Below are 26,445 nucleotides of genomic sequence, written 5' to 3' on the forward strand. Positions count from 1 at the left end.
ATTGTACATAGTTTACAGGCAGAAATAATTTCCTTCCTTCACAGATGTACTACAGAAAAATAAAACAAGAATCTTGTCCATCACATGGACAATTCCACGGACTACTTCAACCGTGAGAGTTGCATTCACAGGAGCTGTAGGTGACTGTATATAGTGATATACTGTTGCAGCCTTGACTGTCTAAACTACACTCCGAATTGTGCCAAACAACCTTTTCCAGGTCCCATTTTAGAGAACTTTTTTCAGGAAAGCATGGATTTCTTTTACACTGGCAATGTACAAATTAGAAAAAAAAAATAGTAGCAAAGCATAACAAGAATACTGCAGATAATTGCCACGTGGGAGTAGGATTTCAGGTTCATTTTGATTCCCGGTCTCTCTGGTGTACACATGAAAGTTCATTGCACAGTTTGATTATGCTTGCTGAGAAATACAAATCTTGAAAACCATTAAAAAACCAAAAGAACTGCGGATGCTATAAATCAGGAACAAAAACAAAGTTGCTGGAAAAGCTCAGCAGGTCTGGCAGCATCTGTGGAGGAGAAAACAGAGTTAACATTCTAGTGACCCTTCCTCAGAACTGATGGTGGCTGGGAAAACGTCAGTTTATGTGCAGAAAATAGGGAGGTGGGTGGGGTAGGGAGTAAACGATAGGATAGAGCCCAAAGAGAGAGAGAGACAGTTGGACAGACAAAGGAGTTGCTAACGATCAGGCTGGGAGGGTGAGTCGTCGTTAGTGGGGACTGTTAGTCACTCCATCGTTTACTCCCTACCCCACCCACCTCCCTATTTTCTGCACATAAACTGACATTTTCCCAGCCACCATCAGTTCTGAGGAAGGGTCACTAGACCTCCTGAAAACCATTGGCTGTTTCCATTTTTGGATGGTCTCCGAAAGTAGTATTATGATTTCTGTGTTTACAGTTGTAGTCCCAGGTGACACATATTGCAGCGTAACATTTAATCCGTTTCTGTCGGAGCATTTGGTTAAGCGCAGAAGACAGCTCGTTGACACTTGATTTTCATATGTAGGATTGCAGAACATTCAGGCATTTAATTGGTTTTCATGAAATGCATAATATGTGTGCAAAATGCTACTTCAAAATACAAAAATAATTATGTTTGTATTGAAATACAACAGCTCTAATGTGGTCTAACATTTAATGTTAGCATGTGCTCTAACAAACATTTTATGGTAGAAATCTTTTTGGGTGGAATACCGAGGTTCCATACAGTACTTCCTCATTGTAAAGGGCTGCCATTAGAAAGTCAGACAACTTAGGATCAAACCTGTACTCCATTTGATACTCAAAATATTGTTCATTTTGCAGCCCCATCATTTGCATCAGCTAAAAATGAAGGAAAAGCAGTTTTTGGCTATGTATAATGCATCCATTACATTTTCAACTATCAACAAGCTATTACAAAGTTGAATATTTAGTGTAACCTGTTTATATTTAGTTAAAATGTTTCTGGATGTATTCAAATAGATTTTAACTGGTGAAGATTGGAATATGGTGATGTATGATGGAATTATGGCGTATGGTGGACCATCCTCTTCAGGGATGATAGTTTGTATATACTTTATCATTCTGTTCATATGTGGTAACTGTATCCTTCTCAAACACTATAACAGATAAGAATAATAGCTTTCAGTATAAAATATAGAGTAGTATATTTTCCTTCAGTTACATTATAATGTACAAAGTTGATTCTCTCTTTGTACTCGTTCTGATTTTTCTTCAGTAGTATTCCAAGAGATGAAAATGTTTCTGAAGAAAAGTCAATGGACTTGAAACAGTAACTCTTTTCACACTCCAGTGATCATGCTGGACTTGGAGTTTCTCCTTTTTATTTAGAAATATTACCAATTGTTTCACCTACTTCACTTCTATAATCCTGCCCGTCCATCAGAATAGATCAAAGAGTTATTTAAAATGATGACTGGGCCTGTCCTGGTGTGCTCTTGCCTTGTTACTGCTGACTGGGTGTTTGAATACTGATTTTATTTTTTTGGCTGTTCAGAGCCATCTATCCCAGTCTAGGTGGTGACTAATTGCTTTTGAGGTTAGGGCCCGATAATACCATTCAAATACAAAAGCAGTGATGACAGTATTGAAGCCACTATTAAAAGCTGGCAGTTAGTGGACAATTGCAAGACAACTCAATGGAAAATTTAGATTTTTTTTTTTTTTTAAATGTTGTCTTGAACTAGGAGACAATCTTTCTGGAAGAGGATTGACACTAAAAATTCTGTTTAATGAACACGATTTTATTATCATAAACAGCTCCTGACAGTTATTCGATGGTTTGAACAACAAATTTATTTTCTACACATTAGTCTCCAGTAGCTGTTAAAATATTTGCATATAAGTTTCAGAAATCAATTGGGCTGTTCTGATATATTGTTGTCACATGTACCTAAATTTACAGTGAAAAGTTTTGATAGTGAGCGTACAGGCAGATGATAGCAAATCAAGACATACAGGACATACATAAAAGGTACTTAGACAGAATGAGGCATAGGAGGTTACGATTGCATAGGAGGTGCACAAAAGCAAGGTCAAAATTAGATTGAAATTAGAGAGGTCCATTCAGCAGTCTAATAACAGCAGGGAAGAAGCTGTTCTTGAACCTGTTGGTGTGTGGTGTTCAAGCTTCTGTACTTCTGCCTGATGGAAGAGAGTATTACTGGGGTGGGAGAAGTCTTTGATGTTGGCAGCCTTTCTGTGGCAACAAGAAGTGCAGATGGAGTCCATGGATGGTGGGTTGGCTTCCGTGATGGTCTGGGCTGTGCAAAAAAAACTTTGTATTTTCTTACGGTCCTGGACAGAGCCGTTGTTGTACCAAGTTGTTATGCACCTGGATAGAATGTTTTTTTTTTTGATGGGTGAGGGTCCTTATGGACATGCTGAATTTCCTAAGCTGCCTGAGGAAGAAGAGGCGTTGTGTGCCTTTTTGACCATCACATCTACGTGGGAGGACCAGGACAGATTATTGGTTATTGTCATTCTTAGGAATTTGATGCTCTCGACCCTCTCCACCACAGCTCAGTTGATACAGACGGGGATGTGTCTTCCTCCTTTCTTCCCGAAGTCAACGATCAGTTCTTTTGTTTTGCTGACATTCCGAGAGACATTGTTATCATTGCAGCACAACACCAAGCTCTCCATCTCCTTCCTGACTTTGACTCATCGTTGTTTGATATCCACCCTACAAATGGTGGAGTCATCAGCAAACTTGTAGATGGTGTTCGTATGGAATTTGGCTACAGTCGTGGGTATATAGGGGGTTGAGTACGCATCCTTGTGGGGCGCCAGCATTGTGGAGATGCTGTTGTTGATCTTCAGTGATGGCGGTTTGTGGGTCAGGAAGCTGAGGATCCAGGCACAGTGGGCAGAGCTAAGACCTAGGTCTTGGAGTTTTGAGATTAGTCTGGTAGGGATTACGATGTTGAAGGAAGAGCTGTAGTGTATTAGTAAAAGCCTGATGTAGGTGCCCTTGTTATCCAGATGTTGCAGGGCGAGGGAAATGGCACCCGCTCTAGACTAGTTTTGCTGATAGGCAAATTACAGGGGATTGAGGCAGGCTGGGAGGTTAGAGTTGATGTGGGCCATGAATAACCTCAAAGCACTCCATGGTTATGGAATAAGAGCCACTAGGTGGTCATCGTTGAGACACGTTACACGTGTTTTCTTTCGTACAGGGATGATGGTGTTCTTCTTGAAGCAGAAGGGGACTTCACATTGTAGCAAGGAGAGAGAGAGAGAGAGAGAGAGAGAGAGAGAGAGAGATCGAAGATGTCAGTGAACATTTCCACCAGTTATTCCGCACAAAATCTGAGTGCACCCCAGGGACTCTGGGCCAGTTGCTTTCCTTGTGTTAACTCTCAAGAAGACGGATCTGACATCTGCAGTGGCGATAGAGGGAAAAGGTGCGTCTGGGGCTTTTAGGACAGGTGACACCACGCCCCTGGCATTCTGCTCAAACCGAGCATAGGAGGCATTGAGTGCATCAGGGAGGGATGTTGTTTTGTCCACTATTTTGTTCCGCTTAATTTTGTATCCTGTCATGTTGTGTAGGCCACAGGCTGGGTGTCCATGGGATTAGTTTGGGCCTGTAACTTGGTCCGGTGCCGCCTCCTGGTATCTGTAATGGCTTTGCAGAGGTCATATCTGGATTTGCAAAAACTTCTCTTAAGCCCACAAAGAAATCTTGAGCCCTCCCTTCCCAGGCACCTGTATCTTGTTCCTGTTCATTATTGCTTCTCAAATCTAACTCACAACTTTACTTGGTGTCAAGATCCATTCCTTTGTGCCCTGTTGAGAGTTTCTGTTCCTGCTCCCAGCCTCCTCACCATTTCTGTTTGGTTCTATCTTGGGAGATATAATGGTGTCCACAGTTAGAATACCCCACCTGTACCTTTGGGTTTTATTGTCTGCTCTGGGTGCCTGTAAATTGCACAAACATCCCAAGTTAAATTGAAGTGGAGATTTCTTCATCTGCTTTTCTTTAAGAGACCACTGCAATTATATAATTATTTGCAATGCCCAATAAATTTCACATTTGGACATCTCTTATTTGATATTGTAGGCTGTCAGTTGCAAGTTAATTTCTGTGGCACTTAAATTGTTAAACAGCATGCAGTCCTCTTAAAATTGAAACTGAACAATAAAGTCCTCTTGCTGGATCACTAAACTGTGATTATCTTTAAATAAAACAAATAATTTAAATGGAGCATCCAGAATGTATTAACATTTTCCTTAAGTTATCTTTGTTAGACATCTTGCTGAATGTCTTTTTGGCCATCGCTGTTGATAATTTAGCTGATGCTGAAAGCTTAAATACCGTGCAAAAAGAAACCGAGGAAGAAAAAGAAAGGAAAAGAAGTGCCAGGTAATCCATTAACTTATTTTACAATGTGGTTGATATAAATTTTGAAGAAGCTATATTTGTAACAATTCTGCAGTCACAGCCCAATGAATATTAATGCAAATTTTAAACTTGTCTGAAGTTGTATGTTGTGATAAAGGTATCATAGATATATCTATTTATATCCATCTATCATCTGTAAATTTAGATTTTAAAATCTTTAGTGACTTACTTCTTTTATGAGACGAGAAAATATTTTGAAACAGTGAACTAAATGTGTATTTTCAGATAAAACACGTGATTTAAGTTAATTGGCCCAGTCAGATACCTGCGTTGTAAACTGTTGAATGTTTGTAATATTAAATTTTATACCCTACATACAAAGAGCTGGTTAGAGGCCTGAATCAGGTTTCTGTTCAGAAGAGCAGGTTAATTTCTAATAATTCTCAGACTGAAAGTTTTTAGTTCGTAGAAACTCCAGGCTGACCAAACTTTGTAGAAGCCTCTGTGTTTTGGGAACTGGAAAGAAGTCCAGATTATCAGGACTGCAAATCCCCGAGTCATCAGAACTGAAAAGAAGTCTTTAGGCCATTTAAACTGGAACGAGTCAATTGAGTAAGAAATTTTAAAGTTAAAGGTAGGAGTGATACTTCACTGTGATTTGAGAATCCAAAAGATACTTCTGGGAAAGAGTTTAACCTCTCATTGTTTTTATGTTCACATCTTTCAAAGTTGTTTTGCAATCACAGGTGACATGCTGGATGACTGGACATTGGCTAATATGGTGCTATTATTTGAGAAAGATGATAAAGGAAAAGCCAGGGAACGATAGACTGGTGAACCTGACCTCAGTGGTGGGCACATTTTTGGAGAGAATCCTGAGGAACAGAATTTACATTTATTTGTAAAGGCAAGGACTGATTAGAGATAATCAACATGGCTTTGTGTGTGGGAAATCATCTCACTAACTTGATTGAGTTTTTTGAAGAAGTGATGAAAAGGATTGAATGAAGGCAGAGTGGTGTACATGGTCTGTGTGAGGCATTTGTGAAGCTTCTGCATGGTAGACTGGTTAACAAGGTTGGATCATATGGAATACAGAGAAAACTAGCCATTTGGATACAGAACTGGCTTGAAGGTAGGAGACAGAAGGTGGTGGTAGAGGGTTGCTTTTCAGACTGGAGACCTGTGGCTAGTGGTGTGCTGCAAGGATTGGTTCTGGGTCCACTCCTTTTTGTCATTTATATAAATTATTTGTATGTGAACATAGGATGTATGATTAGTAAGTTTGCACATGACACCAAAATCGATGGACAGCCAAGAAAGTTACCTTAGGGTATAATGAGATCTTGATCAGATGGGCCGATGGAGTTTAATTTAGATAAATGTGAAGTACTGCATTTGGTAGGCAAATCAGGGCAGGATATTTACACTTAATGCTAAGGTCCTCAGGAGTGTTGGCGAACAAAGAAACCTTGGAGTGCAGGTTCATAGTTCCTTTAAAGTGGAGTTGCAGGTATACCGAGTAGTGAAGGCAGCATTTGGTATGCCTACATTTATTGGTCAGTGCATTGAGTATAAGATTTGGGAGGTCATGTGGTGGCTGTTCAGGACAATGGTTGGGCCACTTTTGGAACATTGCATTCATTTCTGGTCTCCCTGCTATAGCAAAGGTGTTAAATTGCAGGGATTGTTCCCTCTGGGACACCATAGTCCGTTCCTCAACCACCAACATCACTCCACCTTCCCATGTAACCGCAGAAAGTGCAACGCCTGCCCCACCTCCCCTGCTCACTATGCAAGGGCCTAAACAGTCATTCCAGGTGAAGTTGCATTTCACCTGTACCACCTCCAATCTTGTGTATTGTATTTGCTGCACCCAGTGTGGTCTACTGTACATCGGAGAAACCAAACGCAGACTGGGTGACCGCTTTGCAGAACACCCCTGGTCTGCGTGCAGGCATGACCCTGACCTTCCTGTAGCCGGAGATTTTGAAACAGCACCCTGCTTGCATGCCCACGTGTCTGTCCTTGGCATGCTGCAATGCTGTAGCGAATTATAATCGCAAACTGAAGGAACAACATCTCATCTTCAGACTAGACACTTTACAACCTTCTGGGCTTGATATGGAGTTCAACACCTTCAGGTTGTGAACCCTCTTCCATTCCTTCCCATGCTTTTAGCTTTACTTGTTGCATTCTCTGTCACCATGTCCCCTCTCCCCTCCCCCAACTCCAGTGGGACTGTCGGTTCTATTCAGTTTGGCAGTTAGACACAGCATTGTTCTGCCATTCTCACATACCGATCACTTAATATGAACTATCAACATCCTTTCTTCTCGCCCCATCCATACGTGTGCTCCTTCCACACTTCACATCAGCTCTGATGAAAAGTCATCCAGACTCAAAACGTTAGCTTGCTTTCTCTCCATGGGTACTGCCTGACCCGCTATGATCTCCAGCGTTTGTTGTTTTCAGGGCTTTGAGGGTTATGGGCCAAATGCTGACAAATGGGACTAGCTAAATTTAGGATATCTGGTCGGTATGGACGAGTCAGACAAAAGGGTCTGTTTCCATACTGTACATCCCTATGACTCTATACAGAGATTTTTTTTGTTTTCTTTCATGCGTTTACATTTACATTCTTTTGTTGCAAGAATACGTTCCATGACTAACAACCACGGAAACCAAACTGCAAAAGCAATAAGAGACAAAACTGCAGATGCTGGAATCCAAGGTAGACAAATAGGAGGCTGGAAGAATACAGCAAGTCAGGCAGCATCTGGAGGAAAGAAGCAGTCAATATTTTGGGTATTACCCTTCTTCTGCACTGGAGAAGGGCAATACCCAAAACGTTGACTTCTCCTTTCCTCCAGATGCTGCCTGGCGTGCTGTGTTCTTCCAGCCTCCTGTTTGCAAACACAATAAAACTGATGATTTCTCAAACCTGCTCTCACTCTGGGCTGTGACTTGACCTGTATTACTATCAGCTGGGATTATCATAATGTAAATACTATGTTTCTGAAACAAATGATAAAGAAAACATTTGACTTGATGAATTAAAAAAAATTGACATCCTGGTACTGCAAGTCAGTCAAAGAGAAAAGAGTCAAAACTTTCTGCTGCAGTGATATCTATATGGAGGGGATTAAGCTACATCACATTTTTTAAGAACATTTTTGTTATTTTTGCTTAGATTACTGCTTTATATTGTAAGTTTCCACTGACAATGTAGCGTTCACAATAAGATTCGTACAGGGTTTTGAGAAGCTAAATCGGAGGTAATTCCATATTTACAACTAAATATATATTTATTACATGTCTTGAACACGTCTGACAAGTCAGTCAACTTGGCATTGCAAAATGTGTTACATAATGGATCAAGTGCTTTTTCATTTTTAGCCATTGACACTAACTGAGAAGAAGAAAGCAACACAATGTCTAATACACTGGTGTCACACATTCACATTGAGTGCTGCTGTATCAGCAGATAGTACCTGAAAGGTTTAACTGACATCATAACGTACATTCCAGGATAGAAAGGGCTGATCCAGGAAGGGCTAACCAGGGTTCTGTGTACCACAGTAGTTCTGCATGCATTTAGCGATGGACGTATAGCGTTTCAATGTTTGTTCTTGGTATTAACAGCTTGTAGCTAAGTTAACAGCGTATACTTGATGTTAACTTGAGCCCAGTTGTCTCTCACAAGATTATATCTCAAATGTAACGAAACTAGCTACTAAACAATATGTAATTAACCTATTTACTGTTAATCAAGATAGATACTTCGGCAAAAGATAGATGCGGTTTGGATATCCTTTGCCCAGCAACATCAATAACAGACTGATATCAGCTAGAAGGGTTGGTGGCAAAATATCTACTCAAGGCATCCCTGGTGGTTCTATCAAAAACTAACACACAAACAGTGTAGCCATGCAGATTTCCAACTCGGGAGGAATGATGACATTGGAAAGCAGGTGTTGTTCTGAAATATAACAAAACAGAACTTGAGCAAATGTCATTTGAGTTAAGTTTTTCTTCCCATTTGTTAGCTTATATGATTCCAAATGGTTTTCTAATATCTGAGAAAAAGAAGAAGATCATAGTCATAGAAGTCACTCTATGTCAGGCACAAATATATCAAATGTGTATTGGATGAGGTTCTAATCTGTTTCCATTGCCAAACTTTCAGTGGTGTTCAGGAAACAAACTATGGCAAGGACTGTGCACTTCCCTTGCTTTTCTCTGATATATGGTGTCATAGAACTAATTTCTTCCACTTGGAAAGTTTGCACCTTGTTGACATTTGGATTCAAGGTTTTCTGGCTTAGAATACAATAATCTGACCATTCCTGTGTTCTTACACTTGGGTCCCTACCACAAATGTACACAATTATTTCAGCTCTTGAGAGATCAAATTATGCTCATTTATGCTAAGTATATCAGCACTGTTCGTTGGGCAAATGTTAAAATATATCATCAAATGTATATTATTTTTAGAACTGCCAGTTCAGAGCAAAGAGTGGATGGGAAATATGAACTTGATGGAATAAGCGAAAACAATGACAGGAAAGTACTTACTGGCACTCAGGTAAAACTACCTCAAGCTTAAGTTGAAAACTACACACTTTTAAATGATACAATGCCATCTTTGATTATGACTATAAATATTTTGAAATGAATAATTTATGATTATCATGTTCTTAAATGCTTCAAAGATTTCAGTTGATGAAGATGATAAGGATCCTTATCCACCCACTGATGTGCCAGGTATGAAAAACTGATTTATTTTTGTAAAGAAATTCATTTGTGGAATAACTAACACATGGATATTTATTTTGAAACTACCTGTTGATAATCCGATCACATATGCTTGCTGCACCACTGAGTAATGGTGAACAGATTTATACATCTAACTTTCTTTATACTGATTTCTGAACCCCAAAATGATCTTTGATAAAAAGAAAAAAAAAATGGAGGTAATATTCACTGAGGACGTGGTCATGTACCTCCTACCAGTTAAGAAAGAGAGAAACTTTGAGTTTATTCAGCACTTGTCTGTATCTTACAGCCAAACAATTGCTTTTGAAGTACAGTTATGCTGTTTTGTGGGCAAATGCACTTTGCACATATTGGGATCCCACAGATTTCAGTAAGTTAGTTGCACAACAGCATTAGGAAAGGCCTTGCACAGTATTGCTCAAGCTTTCACTTAGTTCAGCAAAATAAAGTATTTCCCTGGGCTATGGATGTTCAGTTTTAGAGCACATCTAAGCCCGAGAAGGCGAAACCTTTGAGTGCTAAATGTGGAGGTGCTGGTGTTGGACCGGGGTGGACAAGGTCAGAAATCATACAAACCCAGGTTATAGTCCAACAGGTTTATTCGAAAACACAAGCTTTCGGAGCCTCAGTCAGAGATACTAAGAACTGCCAATGCTGGAGTCAGAGATAACGCAGTGTGGAGCTGGAGGAACACAGCAGGCCAGGCGGCATCAGAGGAGCAGGAAAGTTGACGTTTTGGGTCAGGACCCTTCTCCAGAAAATGAGAGAGGGGGGAAGGGAGCTCCGAAGTAAGTAGAGAAGAAGGGTGGGACTGGTGAAGGTAGGTGGGATGGTGATAGGTGAGTGCAGGTAGGCAGTGGAGGAGATTGGTCAGTGAGGTGGGAGAGAAGACGGACAGGTCAAGGAGGTGGGGCTGAGGGGGAGATTTTGAAACTGGTAAAGTCCACATTGAGTTGTAGGCTCCCAAGGCAGAATACGAGGTGCTGCTCCTCCAGTTTCCAGGTGGCGTCGTTGTGACACTGGAGGAGGCCCAGGATGGACATGTTGCCCAGGGAGTGGGAGTTGAAGTGGTTCGCGACTGGAAGGTGTTGTCGTTTGTCGCAAACAAAGCACAGGTACTCTACAAAGCAGTCTCCAAGCCTCTGCTTGGTCTCACCGATGTAGAGGCCGCCACATCGGGATCAGCAGATGCAGTAGACCACGTTGGCAGATGTGCAGGTGAACATCTGTCTGCTGTGGAAGGTTTTTTTGGTTCCTTGGATGGAGGTGAGGGGGGAGGTGTAGGGGCAGGTGTAGCGCTTCCTGCAGTTGCAGGGAAAGGTATCCCGGGTGGTGGGGCTAGTTGGGAGTGTGGAGCGGACGAGGGAGCCACCTCGAAACTGATATCTATTTCAAGCCCATCAACTCCTACAGCTACCTAGACTGCACCTCTTCGCACCCACCTTCCTGCAAGAATGCGATGCCCTACTCTCAATTCCTCCACCGCCACTGCGTATGCTCCCAAGATGGAGCGATCCACTCCCAAACATCCCAGATGTCCTCTTATTTCTAGGACCACAACTTGCCCCCTTCGGTGATGGAAAATGCTCTCGACCACGTGTCTTGTGTTTCCCGCACCTCTGCCCTTACATTCCCTCCCCGCAACAAGAACAAAGACCGAATCTCCCTTATCCTCACGTATCACCCCACTAACCTCTGGATTCAAAGTATCATTCTCCGCTACTTCTACCACCTGCAATCTGACCCCACAACCAAGGATATATTTCCCTCCCCACCTCTCGCCTGCGCGCGGGGGTGTGCTCTCTCTCTCACATATGCACATGAATCTATGGGGTGAATTTGTATTTGCAGGCACATTCGAATTTGGTCAAAATGCATACAACGTTATAGATGGTCAATGTGGTGTTTTATAATTTCCTACTTAAGGAATAAAACCAGTTAGACTCCAAACTAAAACACAGATTCTGACAAGGCCTCACACCAAACATGCATTGTCTGACTAAAACATCACTTCTTTACACACAGAGAACTAAAGGTTTTATCACAGGACCATGACTTGAAAGGAATTTCAGGGATTTACATGTAGATATTAGTCAATTAAAACCTAACTGGTTAAAGAATTAACAGCATCTTTTGGTTTGTTTAGCATATCCTCCTCAATGGTGTGACCCTTTGATCTTTTACTTATAAATTCAGTGTCTGATACTATCTCTCTCACCAACACCTGAAGGAGGACTGAGGCTCCAAAACTTGTGTATTCAAATAAACCTGTTGGTCTATAACCTGGTGTCGTGTGATTTCTGATCTTTGAGTACTAAAGGAATCAAGGGAGATGAGGCTAGGGAAGAAGAGTGAGTTGAAATAGAAGACAAATCCTGTTCTTATTGGATGGCTGCACAGGCTTGAGGGTAGAATGACTAACTACATTGCCAATTTCTTATGCTGTCATTGTTACGTAGACTTGACTTTGATGTTGATGTAAATTTCATTCGATTAGTATTTCTGACAAAATTGTAAATGTAGCACTGTAGCAACTGGAACATGTTGCCTTTATATTTCAGGTTTCTTCATTTTCATGACTCTTGCCCAACTGACTTTTCTCACTGTGGACTATATGACTGGAGAACAATACAGCTAAGTCTGCACCCTGTTCTCAACTGACATCAATGAACATATATTTTCTAGAGCAGTTGGTTAGTTCAGTTGGCTGGATGGGTGGGTTGCAATGCAGAATGACGCTAACAGCATGGGTTTAATTCCTGCTGAGGTTACCATGAAGGACTATCCTTCTGTCTCTTCCCTCATTAAACCATTACCAGTCATCTCTCCAATGAGACAGCAGCCCTATAGTCTGGCAACACTGGTGACTTTACCTGTATTTTTTAGAACCGCGACAGTTACAGATTTAGTCCTAATACCGAAGGAACTGGATCTAATTATAACTGCCATACTCATGTTGGCTGAGATCAACAGCTTAGCATAGACCCATTGGTTGATTTCAACCTGGAATTGGTTTTGGGCAGGTGACTGCAGAATGCTTAAATTTAACAAATGTGAATGTAGTGACTAATGGCTATGGTCTGGATTGCCTGGATATGAGATAAGACAGCCTTTGCTTCAAATTCTGGTGCTCATTTAATTTGAGAGCTAGCATCTGTGGAAGTGATGATGTATTGGTCGGTTCTGCTAGATAATTGGTGACCTTGTTGCAGCTGCATGTATGCTGGGAGATTCCAGTGATGTCTCCTGCACAATGTGGAAGAAGGTTTGAGACAAAAAATTCAGGGTAATGATAATTTCACAGACAATGGATAAATTTAGTCATCTGGGCTTAGTGAGCTCATGGGTTATCTCGTCACTACTAGAGCAAGTTAGACACAAAGTATTCCATAGTAAGTGGCTCACCTTTTAACAATCTCAAAACCTGTCTGTCAATTACAAGTCATGATTATGTCAGAATAATTTCCATTTGCTTGGATAGATACTATTCCATCAATACTTAAAATGTTCTTCATCACAATCCAGGACAAGCATCCACTTGATTGACATTGTGTTTACTGATTTAAGTAGGCACTACTTTCAATGTTGGAGTAACATAACTAGAGTGTACTAGCTGCAGGGTGCCTCCTTTCTGTGTGTGAGGTCAGCTTCCAGATTTCCTGATTTTATGCTTGCGTAGAGATGGTGAGCTGCAGCTGGGTATACATTATTGGCGTGCAAGTCACCAGATATATATTAATGAGGCTCAGCCTTTTAAATAGACTGGACCTTCCCCTGTACGTATCAGATGAGTGATCCATGCATACTATCTGCTAACTGGAGGTCAAAATTCCATTTTATAGAGATGTTATGGATATATTTTGAATTTGTGTAAGGTGGCAGGGAGTTTTGATATTATTTGGATCCTGATACTGTGTATTTTAGATCTGCTTTTTGTAATTTTTAAATGGCCCCAATGATTTCAGCATTAGGTTGTGGTTTGTTCAATAAGCATAAATCGGTGTCAATAATTTTCATTCATAACATGATGACAATCGTTATCTACATTGTCATGCATTTTTCAAACAATGGGGGTCGTAATTTGCCTAATTTATACACAAGTACAGTAAAAGTATAATTCTGTTCTATTATAAAAGCAAAAATTGAATAAGTTATATAATGTTATTTTTCCAAATATTAACAACCACATTTATGTTTTCATTTGTTCTTTAAATAATCGGTTTTGCAAAAGTTCTCAAAGATGCAAGTATTATTATTTGTAAAATTAAGACATTTTTCAAAACAATACTTTAAAGAAGAGTAGCTTTATTTTCTGCTGTAAGAATGGATGAATGCTTAACTGTTTTTGTTTGTTCATATGTATGAAGATGATGATGATGAACCAGAAATACCAGTTGGACCTCGACCTCAAAGACTGGCAGACCTGAACTTGAAGGAAAAAATTGTGCCTATTCCAGAAGGGAGTGCTTTCTTCATATTCAGTAATACCAATCCGTATGTATGGCATACTATGTTTTCACTCAAAATTAAATGTCGTGCTTAGTAATTGAATAATGTTTGTCACAAAATACTAATTAATTTGTTGGGAATATAAAAGCATAATTGAGTAGTTCTTTGTAATATAAATTGTCTTGACTGCTATAATTCAATTATATTCTACATTGTCATTAAATCAATTGATTTTTACTTGTGCCAATTTTAAAAAGAAAAATATTGACTAAGTTAAACAAGAAGTGTAAACTAGATCATTATTATTAGTTTTGTTGCTTTTATCTTTCAGTGCCAGGTTGGAATAACTTAATTACTCAGAGACAGGAGTATGATATAGGATAACATATGATGTGCTTCATTCCCCTGAAGAGGTTCTGTAAAGATGTATAGAAAGGGAGTTGGGATGTGTGGTGCAGGAGCTGTCCTTTCTTGTAGGTTATTTAGGTGGCATAAGTAAGTTTGTGAATGTTATTTTTTCTTTTACTTTGATACTGTCTTTAATTTGCTTGGTTATCCATGGGTGGTTTATCCAGTCTTCAGTATGGAGGTCCTGGCACAGTAAATCAGAACAGCCTCTACTATTTGTCCAGGTTCTTGGACACAATCAGCCAGCCAGTTGGGTTGGTAAGGGTGAGGGAGTTTGTATTTCTGCAGTCCAGGAGATGGGGCATTGTCAGTTCTGGTTGCACTGGAACTACAATCTGGAAAGTTGTACTAAGTCACTTGGAAACCAAAAACAGAATCAGTCAGAGGTCTGGTCATTCATCATTCAGGTTGTCTGTTTGAGTTGGTTAAGGGGGTGAGCCATGGTTGGCCCTGGGGGTCTGTCCAGTAAAAGTCAAGTCAAGAGAGGCTGCAGCATCCACAGCTGCAGAACGGAAGCTGACGATCTCCATTTTGGGGATTTTAGTTTGGGCACTGCGATGCAGAAGGGATAACGTGAATGGACAATGGAAATGAAAATGCCTGTCGCGCCACCTGGAGTGGGCAGAGTAAGTGTTTCATTCTGTGAGGGAAGTGGCTCCACTTTCATGCAATATGAGGCCCTTCAAAAGGACAAAAGCTTTAATGGATATCCATCTATTTTAGGTGAATCACACCGTATGTGAACCTTAATCAGTTACCTACTATGTGAGGTACAAATTCTGGCTCCAAGCATTCTTGAGCTCATCATGCAATATCATGAATCAATCTCACTAACAACTAAGATGGAGTAAGCATGAGGTAACAGAGTTTGGTAGCATGTACCTACAGGAAATGGACCTTCATTTGGCATTGCTACACATTCCTTCACAACACTAACCTGGTGGGGTGGAGTACCCTCAATCCAGGCATGCAGGGTCTGGTGCTGTGGCCTCCTCTGCCAGTCCTGAGGGAAAAGGACAGCCCTTCTGTGCACCACCCCATCCACCATCGCTTTTCAGATTCCTGACAACAAACCAGGATGTGAATTTTCCTCAATGTGGCAGTTGTTGAATTAAGGAACTGTGCAGGGCAGTTCCAGACTGAGAGTGCTTGACCTGGTGCACAACTGTGTCTCAAGTATGGCTGTAATGCTGGGAATCCTGGGATGTCCTGGCTAGTGGGAAAATACAGTGAGCAGGGCGCTATGGAGACATAGTGCATAGCTGAGAAGGAAAGTTTCGGAAAAGCGTGGGAAATCTTCTTTAGAACTCATGGAGAGCAATGCTCTGTGAAACATATGATAACTGATGCTTAACTGATTTCTGGTAAAATTCAGCCCAATGAATAGGGAACCTTTTTTGTATTGAATGTTTTATTTTCAGGCAATTTGTATCTGTTATTCTGGCCATGTGGCCTTTTGCTTCTACTTCAGATTTTACTGCTGAGGTCCTCCTAGCCTTTGGTTGGCAAACCTATTTGGCTTAGCTGAAATCAGAAACTAAGCAAGGTAGGAAATGAATCTCCCTCTACTTTATGGCACTGAGCCATACCCTTTGTGCTATTTGCACTGAATTTATCAATTTCAAAGGGGCTAAGTGGTTAGCATTGCTGCCTCGCAGCACCAGGACCCGGGTTCGATGCTACCCTCGGGGGACTGTCTGTGTCAAGTTTGCACGTTTCCTCTGTGCACTCCAGTTTCTTTCCACAGTCTAAAGCTGTGCATGTTAGGTGAATTGACCATGCTAAATTGCCCATAGTGACCAGGGACGTGTAGGTTAGGTGGATTAGCCACAGGAAATGCAAGGTAATAGGATAGGGTAGGGTGGGGTGGGGAGTGCAGGAGGGAAGTGGTGTGGTGTGGTGTGGTGTGGTATGGGGGGTGGGGGTGGGGAGGAGGGATGCTCTTCAGAGGTTCAGTGCAAACTCAATGGCTGAATGGCCTGCTTCCACACTGTAGGGATTCTGTGATTCTAAGAACTTCCCATAGTTTTACATAAAATTTTGGTTCATTTTTCATTAGCTGTTAACTGCACAAATTACCTTAAAAATAGATCTAAAGAGCTAGAGAAAAATTAAGCCTAAAGCCGAATAAAATTCTACTGCTGCAGATTCGAAGAGACAAAAAGAGGAAGAAATTCAAGCTGATCACTTATTTTCCTAGCACAAAATCAGTGTCAGTTCTCAGGATTGCTTGCACTGCTACAGAATTACATTAGATGTATAAAATTTTATCATTCAGATAATCCATCTGAAAGAATAGAGAAAAGGCCTAATAAATACATACATAAATCAAAATATCTCATCTGCTAAAGAAACCTTCTGTATGTATTAATTTTAAAAACTACTCACAATTCCTTGTCAATAACAGCCAGGAAAAAGACAGAATCATTGTTATTGAAAGAGATTCTCAGCTACTTCCAGGTAAGTCTTCAATCAGACAAACAGGAGAGAAGAAGCATTCAACATTTCAGGTATTACCCTTCTTCAGGACTGGATGTTGAGGGCAGGGGCAGCTGCAGATAAAGAAGGGTGGGGGGAAGGGATGGAGGCAGAATAGTGGTGATAGGTGGATCCTGGTGATAGGTAAACCTGGTTGGTTGATGGGAGGGATGAATCCGGTTGGTGGTTGGAAGGGAGGGTCAGAAGGTCGAATGGAAGGGGAGGCGGGGGATGGGTGGCAAGGTTATTTGAAATTGGAGAACTCAGTGTTGAGTCCTCTGGGCTGTAGGGTAAAAGTGTTTTTCTTCAAATTTGCGTTCCAAGTTGCTGTGACACTGGAGGAACCAAGGACCATCATGTTGAAGGGGGAGTGGGGCTGGGAGTTGAAATGGGCATTGAACAGGAGGTTAGGTTGGCGGTTACGGGCCAGGCGAAAGTGCACAGTGAAATGGTCACCTAATCTACATTTGATCTCACTGACATAAAGAATATCACGTCGGGAGCACTGGATGCAATAGACTAGGTTGGAGGAGATGCAAGTAAAGCTCCTCCTCACTTGGAGGGACTGCTTAGGGCCTTGAATGGAGGTGAGGGAGGTGGTGTGTGGGCAGGTATTGCATCTTTAATGTTTACCGGGGAAGGTACTGGGTGAGTTGAAGTCGATGGTGGGGAGTATGGTGCGGACTAAGGAGTGGCGAAGGGAATGGTCCTTGCAGAAGGCAGAGAGGGGTGGGTAGTGGAAGATGTTCTGGATGGTGGGATCTAATTGGAGTTGGCGGAAGTGTTTGAGGATGATACGTTGGATGTGGAGGCTGGTGGATGGAAAGTGATTATGTTTGGAGGGTGGTGGTGCTTAAGAGCTGTGGAGTAGGGAATGGAGGAGGTGCGGTGGAGGGCTGTCTGGATGACAGAGGTGGGGGGGCGCGCGGTAAAGAGCATTGTTTGAAAAAGGCGGACATCTGGGATGCTTGGGAGAGGAACATCTCTGAACTGCTGCAGTTCAACCTAGGTGCAGGATGCAGCACTGATGCAGTCATCAGTATGACAGCGGAAGAGTTGGGGAACAGTATCGGTTTACCCAGCTCTGTGGAAGGGTCACCAGACTCGAAATGTTAACTCTGTTTCTTCCTTCACTGATGCTGGCAGACCTGCTGAGCTTTTCCAGCAACTTTGTTTTTGTTCCTGATTTACAGTATCCGCAGTTCTTTCGGTTTTTGTTTTTAATACCGGTTTACGTACTGAAGAGGGACTGTTCGAAATAACCGACAAAGAGGCAGGTGTAGCTGGGGCCCATGTGAGTGCCAATGGCAACCCCCTGGATTTGGAGAAAGTGGGAAGAATTGAAGGAAAAGTTACTGAGGGTGAGGACCCTATGGACATGTATAGAGTTTGAATGTCCGTAGTAAAGATGAAGCGCTGGGGGCCAGGGAACTTGAAGTTGCCAAAGAGGTGGAAGGCGTGGTTTGTGTCCTGGATGGAGGTGGGGAATGCCTGGACCAAGGGGTAGAGAATGGAGTCTCCAGTTAATTGTTTTACATTACTGGTACATGGTTTTGTGTTCATTTTCGACTTCGTTGGCCGTTTGTGTCAACGTAGTTTTTTGATTGGTAGGGCAGTCACCTCTCAGGTACTTGTGCACAAGTTTATGCTGACAACATGGTGTGCTGTTTAGTTTACCATTGTAGCTGAAAAATGAGCGAGTAAAAGAGAGGGAGGTCGGAGCATGCAGAACTGCAGCTTCTGTGAGCAGAAGATGAAGCAGGTTGGACATGTGAGTCCTTAAATCATACAAATGTACAGAAACAGAACACCTTCCTTCCAGTTAACTGAGGAAACTGCAGCTCAACCCCAGACAGACTTCAGACTACCTGTGATTCTGCAACTGAGTTTAGCTCTGAATTTCTGTAGCTGAAACATGTGACATAACAATAACAGCCTGTTCACAAGACATTGCTGGTCAGTATTGTGTTCTTTCCAACCCACACAAATTCATCACATTTCCCATGGAGGCAGTAAAATAGGAAGACAGAACTCTGGCTTTTGTTAGGATCTTAGGATTCGTCTATGTGCTGACATATCAAGACTCCCAGTATACACTAAGAAGAAGGACTTTTACATGCATCATGTTCAGATGTACAGCTGGCCTACAATTTGTAGGTATATGCCTGGTTTCCTGGCAGTTGTCATGATGCCTTTATTTTGTGTCAGTTCTCAATTCCCATTTCTCCTCTTCAAAGAACATGATTTGGCTGCTTGGTGATAAGAATGTCACCTGAACTTATGGGTCATGACACCTATTAAAATACTGATGACGTATGCAAAGGGCAGCTCAATTAGAAGCACATTTCTATCACAGCTTTGATTAATTAAACAATTAACATCTTGAAACAGATGTTCAGCCACCTAAGTAGGTATCCTGCAACATCGTTCTCAGAAAGTTTTGAGATTCAATGTGCAATTCTGCATGCTCTGTAACTTTTTTTTTGATGCAAGAGGACCAACTCTTGGAGCTACCTGGGAAGAAGTGTAGGTGCAAGAGCAGGAAGAACGGCAGGGGATTGAGGAACAACCATTTTTAACAATTGCTACAGCTTTACAGCAGAAAATCATTGAAAAATGCTTTCATTGAATTGTCTGAACCCCCTGCACGAACAATTCTCCAAACCACTTCCCTCACCTTCAATACCATCACAAGTTTGGCTATCACTTTACTAGGTTTAATCAAACAAGCCACAATTCAAAAGAACTGTGTGTATTAAGAAGCTGCTCCAGCTAATTAATTTTATATTTAGGAGCAAAGTAGTTCTAAACCTAAAGATGATCCTTTCTAGACCCCTTGTCCCTGGATACAGCTAAGGATTTTATTTGAGCATATTGGCATCGACTGACTGCTAAGACGGTAATCTACTTTGCAATTTTGAAATTAATTTTAGAAAGTCAGTGCTTAGTAACAAGCGGTGTATCACTACAAGTGGTTACAGGAGTAATAGTTGCCAATGGGGTTTACAACGAGTTGCAGACCATGTTTACTAGTTAGTGTCTTGGTTATATCCCCTCCTCCTTGTCACACTCAGAACTCCACTGGAGGTGCTGGTTTTCTGAAGTGTTTCCTGGAAGTTGTCTTTTTTCAGCACTAAATCTTTATCCTCCTCAAGAATGTCAATGGCCAAAGTGAGCAGGCAGAAATGGTCTTAGTGTAAGAAGATCATAGAATCCCTACAATGAGGAAAGAGGCCATTTGACCCATCGAGTTTGCATTGACCCTCTGAAGAGCATCCCACCCAGACCTAGCCCCTACCCTATTGCTGTAACCCTGCATTTGCCATGGATAATCTACCTAGCCTGCACATCCCTGGACACTACAATTTAGTATGGCAAATCCATCTAACCTGCATATCTTTGGACTGTGGGAGGAAACCAGAGCATTGTTTCCACTTAACCTATTCTCTCCTCAGTTCCAAATGATTTAAAAAGCCTCTATCAGTCTATCCCTTTTATGACAGCATCTACTGACTGGTCCAACAGCCTTCTGACCAAATGACTCTGAAATCTCTTCTTACACTTCATACTGCATACAGAGTCCAATCATGGACTTGCATTTAACTTATCCTGTAAAATTACAAAGATGCTATGTACTCATTGCTGTCCTCTTAGGATAGGTCATTTTCCTATGATTCTCTGTTTTCTTCACATTCCAGGACTGTTAGCAGTGCAGGGATGTGATGTCCTTGATGCTTGTGTGATTTCTTTTGAGAGTTTCCCTCACTTTGTTCCTTTGATTTACATTTCAATTGAAGTGCCTAGTCTAAGTTCTCATGGGAACATCGTTGCCTTTTCTTGCTGTTTTGTTCTTCTGTTAGTTTAATTTATTTGCCATTTTACCCACTACTTTTAATTGTTCTGCTTCTCACCCCCTTCCGTAATATTATTCACCCCTACAAGGCATATGTTTCTTGGATTAACACAAGGTAAAACAAAACACATGAACATGCATAGATATTCTTGGGATTACAAAACGGCAGTGTTCTGATGCAGTGAGTCTTATGTTGTACATTCTGATTGATTGAACTTGTGGACATGCAAGCTTGTTGAACATAAAGCAGGCTAGTACATTTACCTGCTTCATTGTGATGGCTGATACTTCACAGTTGATATATTTTTATCTATTTAGGTGCATGTAATCTCTTGGGTGATGTGAAAAACTACATAAAAATCCAATGTAAATGTGGGGACATGTTGTGGGGTCAAATCTGGGGAATTGTTCTCCTGTCCCAAAAAGAAACCAAACAAGGAAAACACATAGACATTGAACTTTGTTATTTTATGTTATTCTCTCTGCACTCCCCCTCCCTCCAACCTAATTTTTCTTTGCCCAACTCCCCTCCTGACCCCTAGCTAAAAAAAACAGGGTAACTGTGATTTGAACGTATGCTGCAAAGCAAAAGGTGCAATGTAAACTTAATTATTTATTTTAACTAGGATTTTACTTTCGCCACATTGTCAAAGGATTTTGTAGAAGTATGTGAATATATTATGTTTCATGATAAAATTATGTAATATTATGTTTCATGATAAAAATAGTTTAAAGCTGGCATTTGACAGAGCCATTGAAAACAGTTACATGTTTGATTGTCAACCCAAGTCTGTCGTGTGTACTTCCTTCTTACCAATTCCAAGCTGCTTTGGATGAGTGCTTATGGCAAGAGGCTTAATAGAAGATGACAACAGTTGCCGCAAAGAGTAGTTTGAAAATAAAAGGAGGTACTGTGATTAAAAGAAAGAAAAATGAACAATGAAATCATAGGGGCAACATTTGGCCCAAGCTATTTCTGGGTATAGAACTGATGACTGCCTCCAACTTTCTCCCAGGCGTGGAAGGCCTCGTTGTAATAATTATCGTTGAGCGACTGCCATCTTTCATGCCTCCACAAATAGCTCATCTGTATAGCAAAATGGAATTTGGGCAGCAGCCCTCATATGAATCTGAAAGCGGATAAAATACAGAATAAGAATGAGAGGTGGTTGCAATTGTAAATTGGCATCAGCCTGCAGTCATATGTGGAGCTGAGAGTTGAGTTCCTTTTATCATTGCTCCATGTGTAAATGAAGTATTTTCCTATGGCCCCTGATTAAGCTACTGCAAATTCCTGAAAACCTGAGTGGAGCAAGCTGGTATTGGTTCTACTAACATACAAAAATTTTTTTCCAAGATGTGCTTAAGCAGGCATAAAATGCTTGAAATACTCAGCACATCTGACAGTGTCTCAGAAGAGAATGATTAAACAAAATTTTGGTATTTATTATAATGTACAGAGAATTAATGGCTGTTAAAGGTAGTGTTGAGGATTGCCTTAAAAACACCCTGATGCAATTACTAGTCATCCAATGCATATATAGATCTGACATGGGCCACCACAATGTTAACATTTACCAATGCATTTGTAAATGAGGGATAGCTATGTTGAAATTCTTCTCTGATGAAACATTTTCTGTAACTATGTTGAGTTAGCTGAACTATTTCAAAAGGAGATTAGAAAATTGTAACTGAACAAGATATAATCAAATAAAATTATTTTGCATATCTTAAGAGAAGGATAATGTACTCAATAATGCAATGCATAATTTACATTTTAGGATCAGAGTGGCTTGTCACAGACTTATAAATCACCACATCTTTACAAATCTGATCCTCGTGTTCATTATTCTTAGCAGCATTTCCTTAGCTGCAGAAGATCCTATACGTAATCATTCCTTTCGTAATAATGTAAGTAGATGACATACAATTGTATTCTATTTTAAATTGTTACATTTGCAGTTTTTCAAAATGTTGATTTTTTCCAATGTACATGTAAGCCAGTGATTTTACTTAAAAGTTAATCTCATATGGTAAAAGTTGGGAACATTGTACACTTGTAGTCAACACAGGGGAGTTGTGTAATTCCTTAATGATGCTGAATTTGCCTCTTCAATAATAACCACACCATAGTGCATTCAAGAGGAGAGAGAACAAAGATTGTCACAAAGAAAATAAAAATACTCACAGAGGGAAGTTATTATATTATGTAGTAATTATTCCCTTTTTAAATTCAGGGCTATTTGCACATGTCCATTTTAAGAGTAATGTTGGTGACATTTCTGGTGCATGACAACTGAAAGTTGCTGATTTGGATTTTCCCCTTACTTTGCATAGATTGAATCGGCGTGTTTAAATTACTTGTGCATGACCAGCCCCAAAAATTGCCTTTTATCACCAAGGGACAAGGAGATCAGGTCTGCTATGGTGAGGCTAGGAATAGGTTTCCTTAAGGCAAAGTTGGAGGCAGGCCAAGAACTGAAAGTGCGGAGACATGAAGTGCGAAGTGATTTTTTTTCTCTTGAATGGCTAGCTGCAGTGTTCAAGAGAGTAATCTTCCACTCTGGGATATTTTTGGATAATTGAACAGAGCTAGCATCCCCAGTGGGAATTGAGTAGTATAAGTAACCACAACTGGGTACAGAACTCACATTTCTGCAAGTGCAAAGAACTTGGACTCTGGACGAATATAGGACCTGATACAGCTAGAGCTTCTAATGCTGTTTGGAGCTAGTTCTGGAGATTCAATCATGTAATCTTAAGCATGCCACATCTAAACACATGCTGCTGATTTCATTGCATCTGATAATGTGACACTTGCCACAGTTGCTAAAATGAATGTGTTTATAAATGCTGGGCCCCTATTGTTGGGTATTTTTACTTATGGTTTTGCACTCGCAGCTGATCTACAAGAAGCACTGGGAACAAGTAGACCACCCTTTGAGCAAGTAAACAAAAACACAAGCACAAACCACAGATGTGAATGCAAAGTGTGAACTCTGTGTTTCTTTCAATGTCTAGAAATAGTGCCTGGGAAATACATCTTTGATTTCTGGAACCTCTGGGAAGGTTGGCAAACTGTCTGTAAACTTGATCTTTATCCCCTGGCCTATGATAGAGGGAAAAAAGAAAGCACCCAGAATACTTGCTACTGATTGATATCCAGGAACCCTAAGATGGAAAGTAAAAATAAATAAGAAAACCTTAATTTACTCAACTTCCACAACTTCAGGATGTATCAAAGTGCTTTACAGCCAATTAAATACTTTCAGAATGCAGTCTATTATACTTTAAAGAAATGTTGTAGCCAATTTACCCAAAGCAAGCCATCATGAAAAACAACATGATAATGACCAGATAATTTGATTCTTTAATGAAACCAATTTGAAGGAAAAGTATTGGTCATGACAGTAGAGACAACCTCACTTCCTCTTTAGAACATTGCCCTGGGATCTTTTACTTCCATCTAAAAGTGCAGATGAGGCCTTGGTTTAATGTCTTATCTGAAAGAAAGCACCTCTGATGATGGCACACTATTTCAGTACTGCATTGGAGTGCCAGCCTAAATTTTTGTGCTAAAGTGTCTGAGATTGGCCATGAGGCTCACAATTTTCTGATCCTGACAAGGCTGGTGCCAACTCTGTCACAGCTGACAACATATACTTGATTTTCAGTCAGTTGAAAATAGGGGGTTCTGGTCTGGCATGACACATGAGTGTCACAATGTCTCTGATCCAGAAAAAAATTCAACTCCAATTAGGTACATGTCAACCACCTTGAAGAACTTACTTTTGGGCTGGGGAGAGCCCAAAGGCGATTTTGGCAATCTGCAATTTCAAAGTCAAATAGTCTAGTGTACATTAATGCATAGCTGTTTGGTGTAATATGTGAAGTGGTAAAGCCATGTCTATGCAGTAGAATTTTTTTTGATAAAAAGTTACTCTGAAAGAACAGGCCGGTTACCATTATGTTGACCATTTGACCATTGCCTGTGCCTTGAGACTCCTCTTTTCTACAAGGCAACAGCAAAGCCAGACTTGGCCACTCTACCTTTTTGAGAGTTGTGTTCCCAAGTCAGATCCTACCTCCTGGCCTGACACAGCACCACTAACTGGGGGATTGGCATCTGAAGATTGTGTTTATCAGTGTTTTCTAATTTATATCTAAGCACCTTGTCTAAATGTCATTGTTATTTTCTTCAAAATAAAGGAGGTTTGTTAATGTTACAAATGCAGGTCTGTTTAAAAGTCAAATAGAACAGCTCTAGAGTTGATTGAGACCAGGTGATGGGACTCTTGCAATGCAATGGCAGTGTCCCTATCTCTGGACCAGGAGGCATGTGTTCAAATCCCAATTGCTCCAGAGGTAACATCTCTGAATATGTTTGATTAAGGAAAAAAAGAGCTGGGTTCCACAAGTCAAAGAGCCTGCTCCTGGACCTAGCCAAAGTTGCTATCTTTGGCTAGCAGGCTGTGGAGAGGGTCATAGCTCTTGACTACTTACCCCTTTCCTGCAGCTACGTTCGTGCCCAGGTGCTCTGAGAGAGGGAACACATTGTGTCCACCAGCACGTTTAAGGTCTTTAGACAGAGGTACGCAGTTGGAGTGTATTATTTTCCCCTTCCAACTCTATATTTTAATTTAATCCTCGTGGTCTTTTCCAATCCTCCTCTATTTTGTTATTTTGGAACTGCCCTTGGTGGGTAGTGCTTATTAATTGGTATTTTAGTTAGTGACAAGGGTGATTTTGACTTGCACAAAAATTGATGTATTCATTAAATAACTAATTAGATGTAATGAAAAGATGAATTTATATTTTTATTATTTTCTTCATTATAAAAATATTAGTAGAATTATGGATTTGCAGAATTATGTACATATGACAAGTCAGTTTCCTTTTAGAGCTGCGGAGTCATTTGAGGCAATTAGTGTACCTGTTCTGATGAAAAAAGGTTGTGCAACATTTATATAGCAAGGGCTCTGGAAATCTGTATATTAATTCCCTATTACATTGGTGACTTACTTCCAAATTGTTCTGAATATTTATATTCTGCCTTTACAGATTCTTGGTTACTTTGACTATGCTTTTACAGCGATCTTTACTGTTGAAATCCTGTTCAAGGTAATATGCTGTTTGCTCAATGCCTTAATGAAAGTCTACTATAAAACAAAATGGTTAAACTATTTGCTTACTTTACAGATCCTAGGTTATGCAGATTATGTCTTCACTAGTATGTTTACATTTGAAATCGTGTTAAAGGTAACAAAGGTCCAACATTGCTGTGTGTGATAACTGATGGATTTATTCCTTCTTGGCACCAAAATTGCACAATAGGTGACTGCATGGTGCACCTATTCTGGACATTTTTTTCCACTGAATGACACACCTAATCCACTATGAACTCTTAACACTGGACAGTGTAGATCATGTTGTTGTGGTTCTCTTTATCTTTATATTTTAATAGACGTCTGCAGGCTGAAGGCAAACAAGGTAATCATGCATGTCATTTTCTAAACTCTGTCTCTTGAGCACAATAACTCTCATTTAATTGCATAACAAATCATGTAAGAAAATTTCATTCAATTGGCAGTGTCAAGAAGAAA

The 26,445-nt window shown here is 40.6% G+C and overlaps 1 protein-coding gene across 1 annotated transcript in view; it reads left to right on the top strand.

Annotated features, from left to right (window-relative positions):
• The window catches only part of cacna1da (calcium channel, voltage-dependent, L type, alpha 1D subunit, a), a 504,619-nt gene that overhangs the window by 267,143 nt on the left and 211,031 nt on the right, over nucleotides 1-26,445 (top strand). Inside the window, exons 15-21 of the mRNA XM_048606392.1 lie at nucleotides 1,491-1,611; nucleotides 4,782-4,896; nucleotides 9,373-9,463; nucleotides 9,591-9,642; nucleotides 14,022-14,148; nucleotides 22,624-22,753; nucleotides 25,904-25,963. Coding sequence (XP_048462349.1) covers nucleotides 1,491-1,611; nucleotides 4,782-4,896; nucleotides 9,373-9,463; nucleotides 9,591-9,642; nucleotides 14,022-14,148; nucleotides 22,624-22,753; nucleotides 25,904-25,963 — 696 coding nt within the window. The remainder of the gene's footprint in view (nucleotides 1-1,490; nucleotides 1,612-4,781; nucleotides 4,897-9,372; nucleotides 9,464-9,590; nucleotides 9,643-14,021; nucleotides 14,149-22,623; nucleotides 22,754-25,903; nucleotides 25,964-26,445) is intronic.

The sequence above is a fragment of the Rhincodon typus genome, chromosome 16 (assembly GCF_021869965.1).
Source record: "Rhincodon typus isolate 14 chromosome 16, sRhiTyp1.1, whole genome shotgun sequence".
Taxonomy (NCBI): Eukaryota; Metazoa; Chordata; class Chondrichthyes; order Orectolobiformes; family Rhincodontidae; genus Rhincodon; species Rhincodon typus.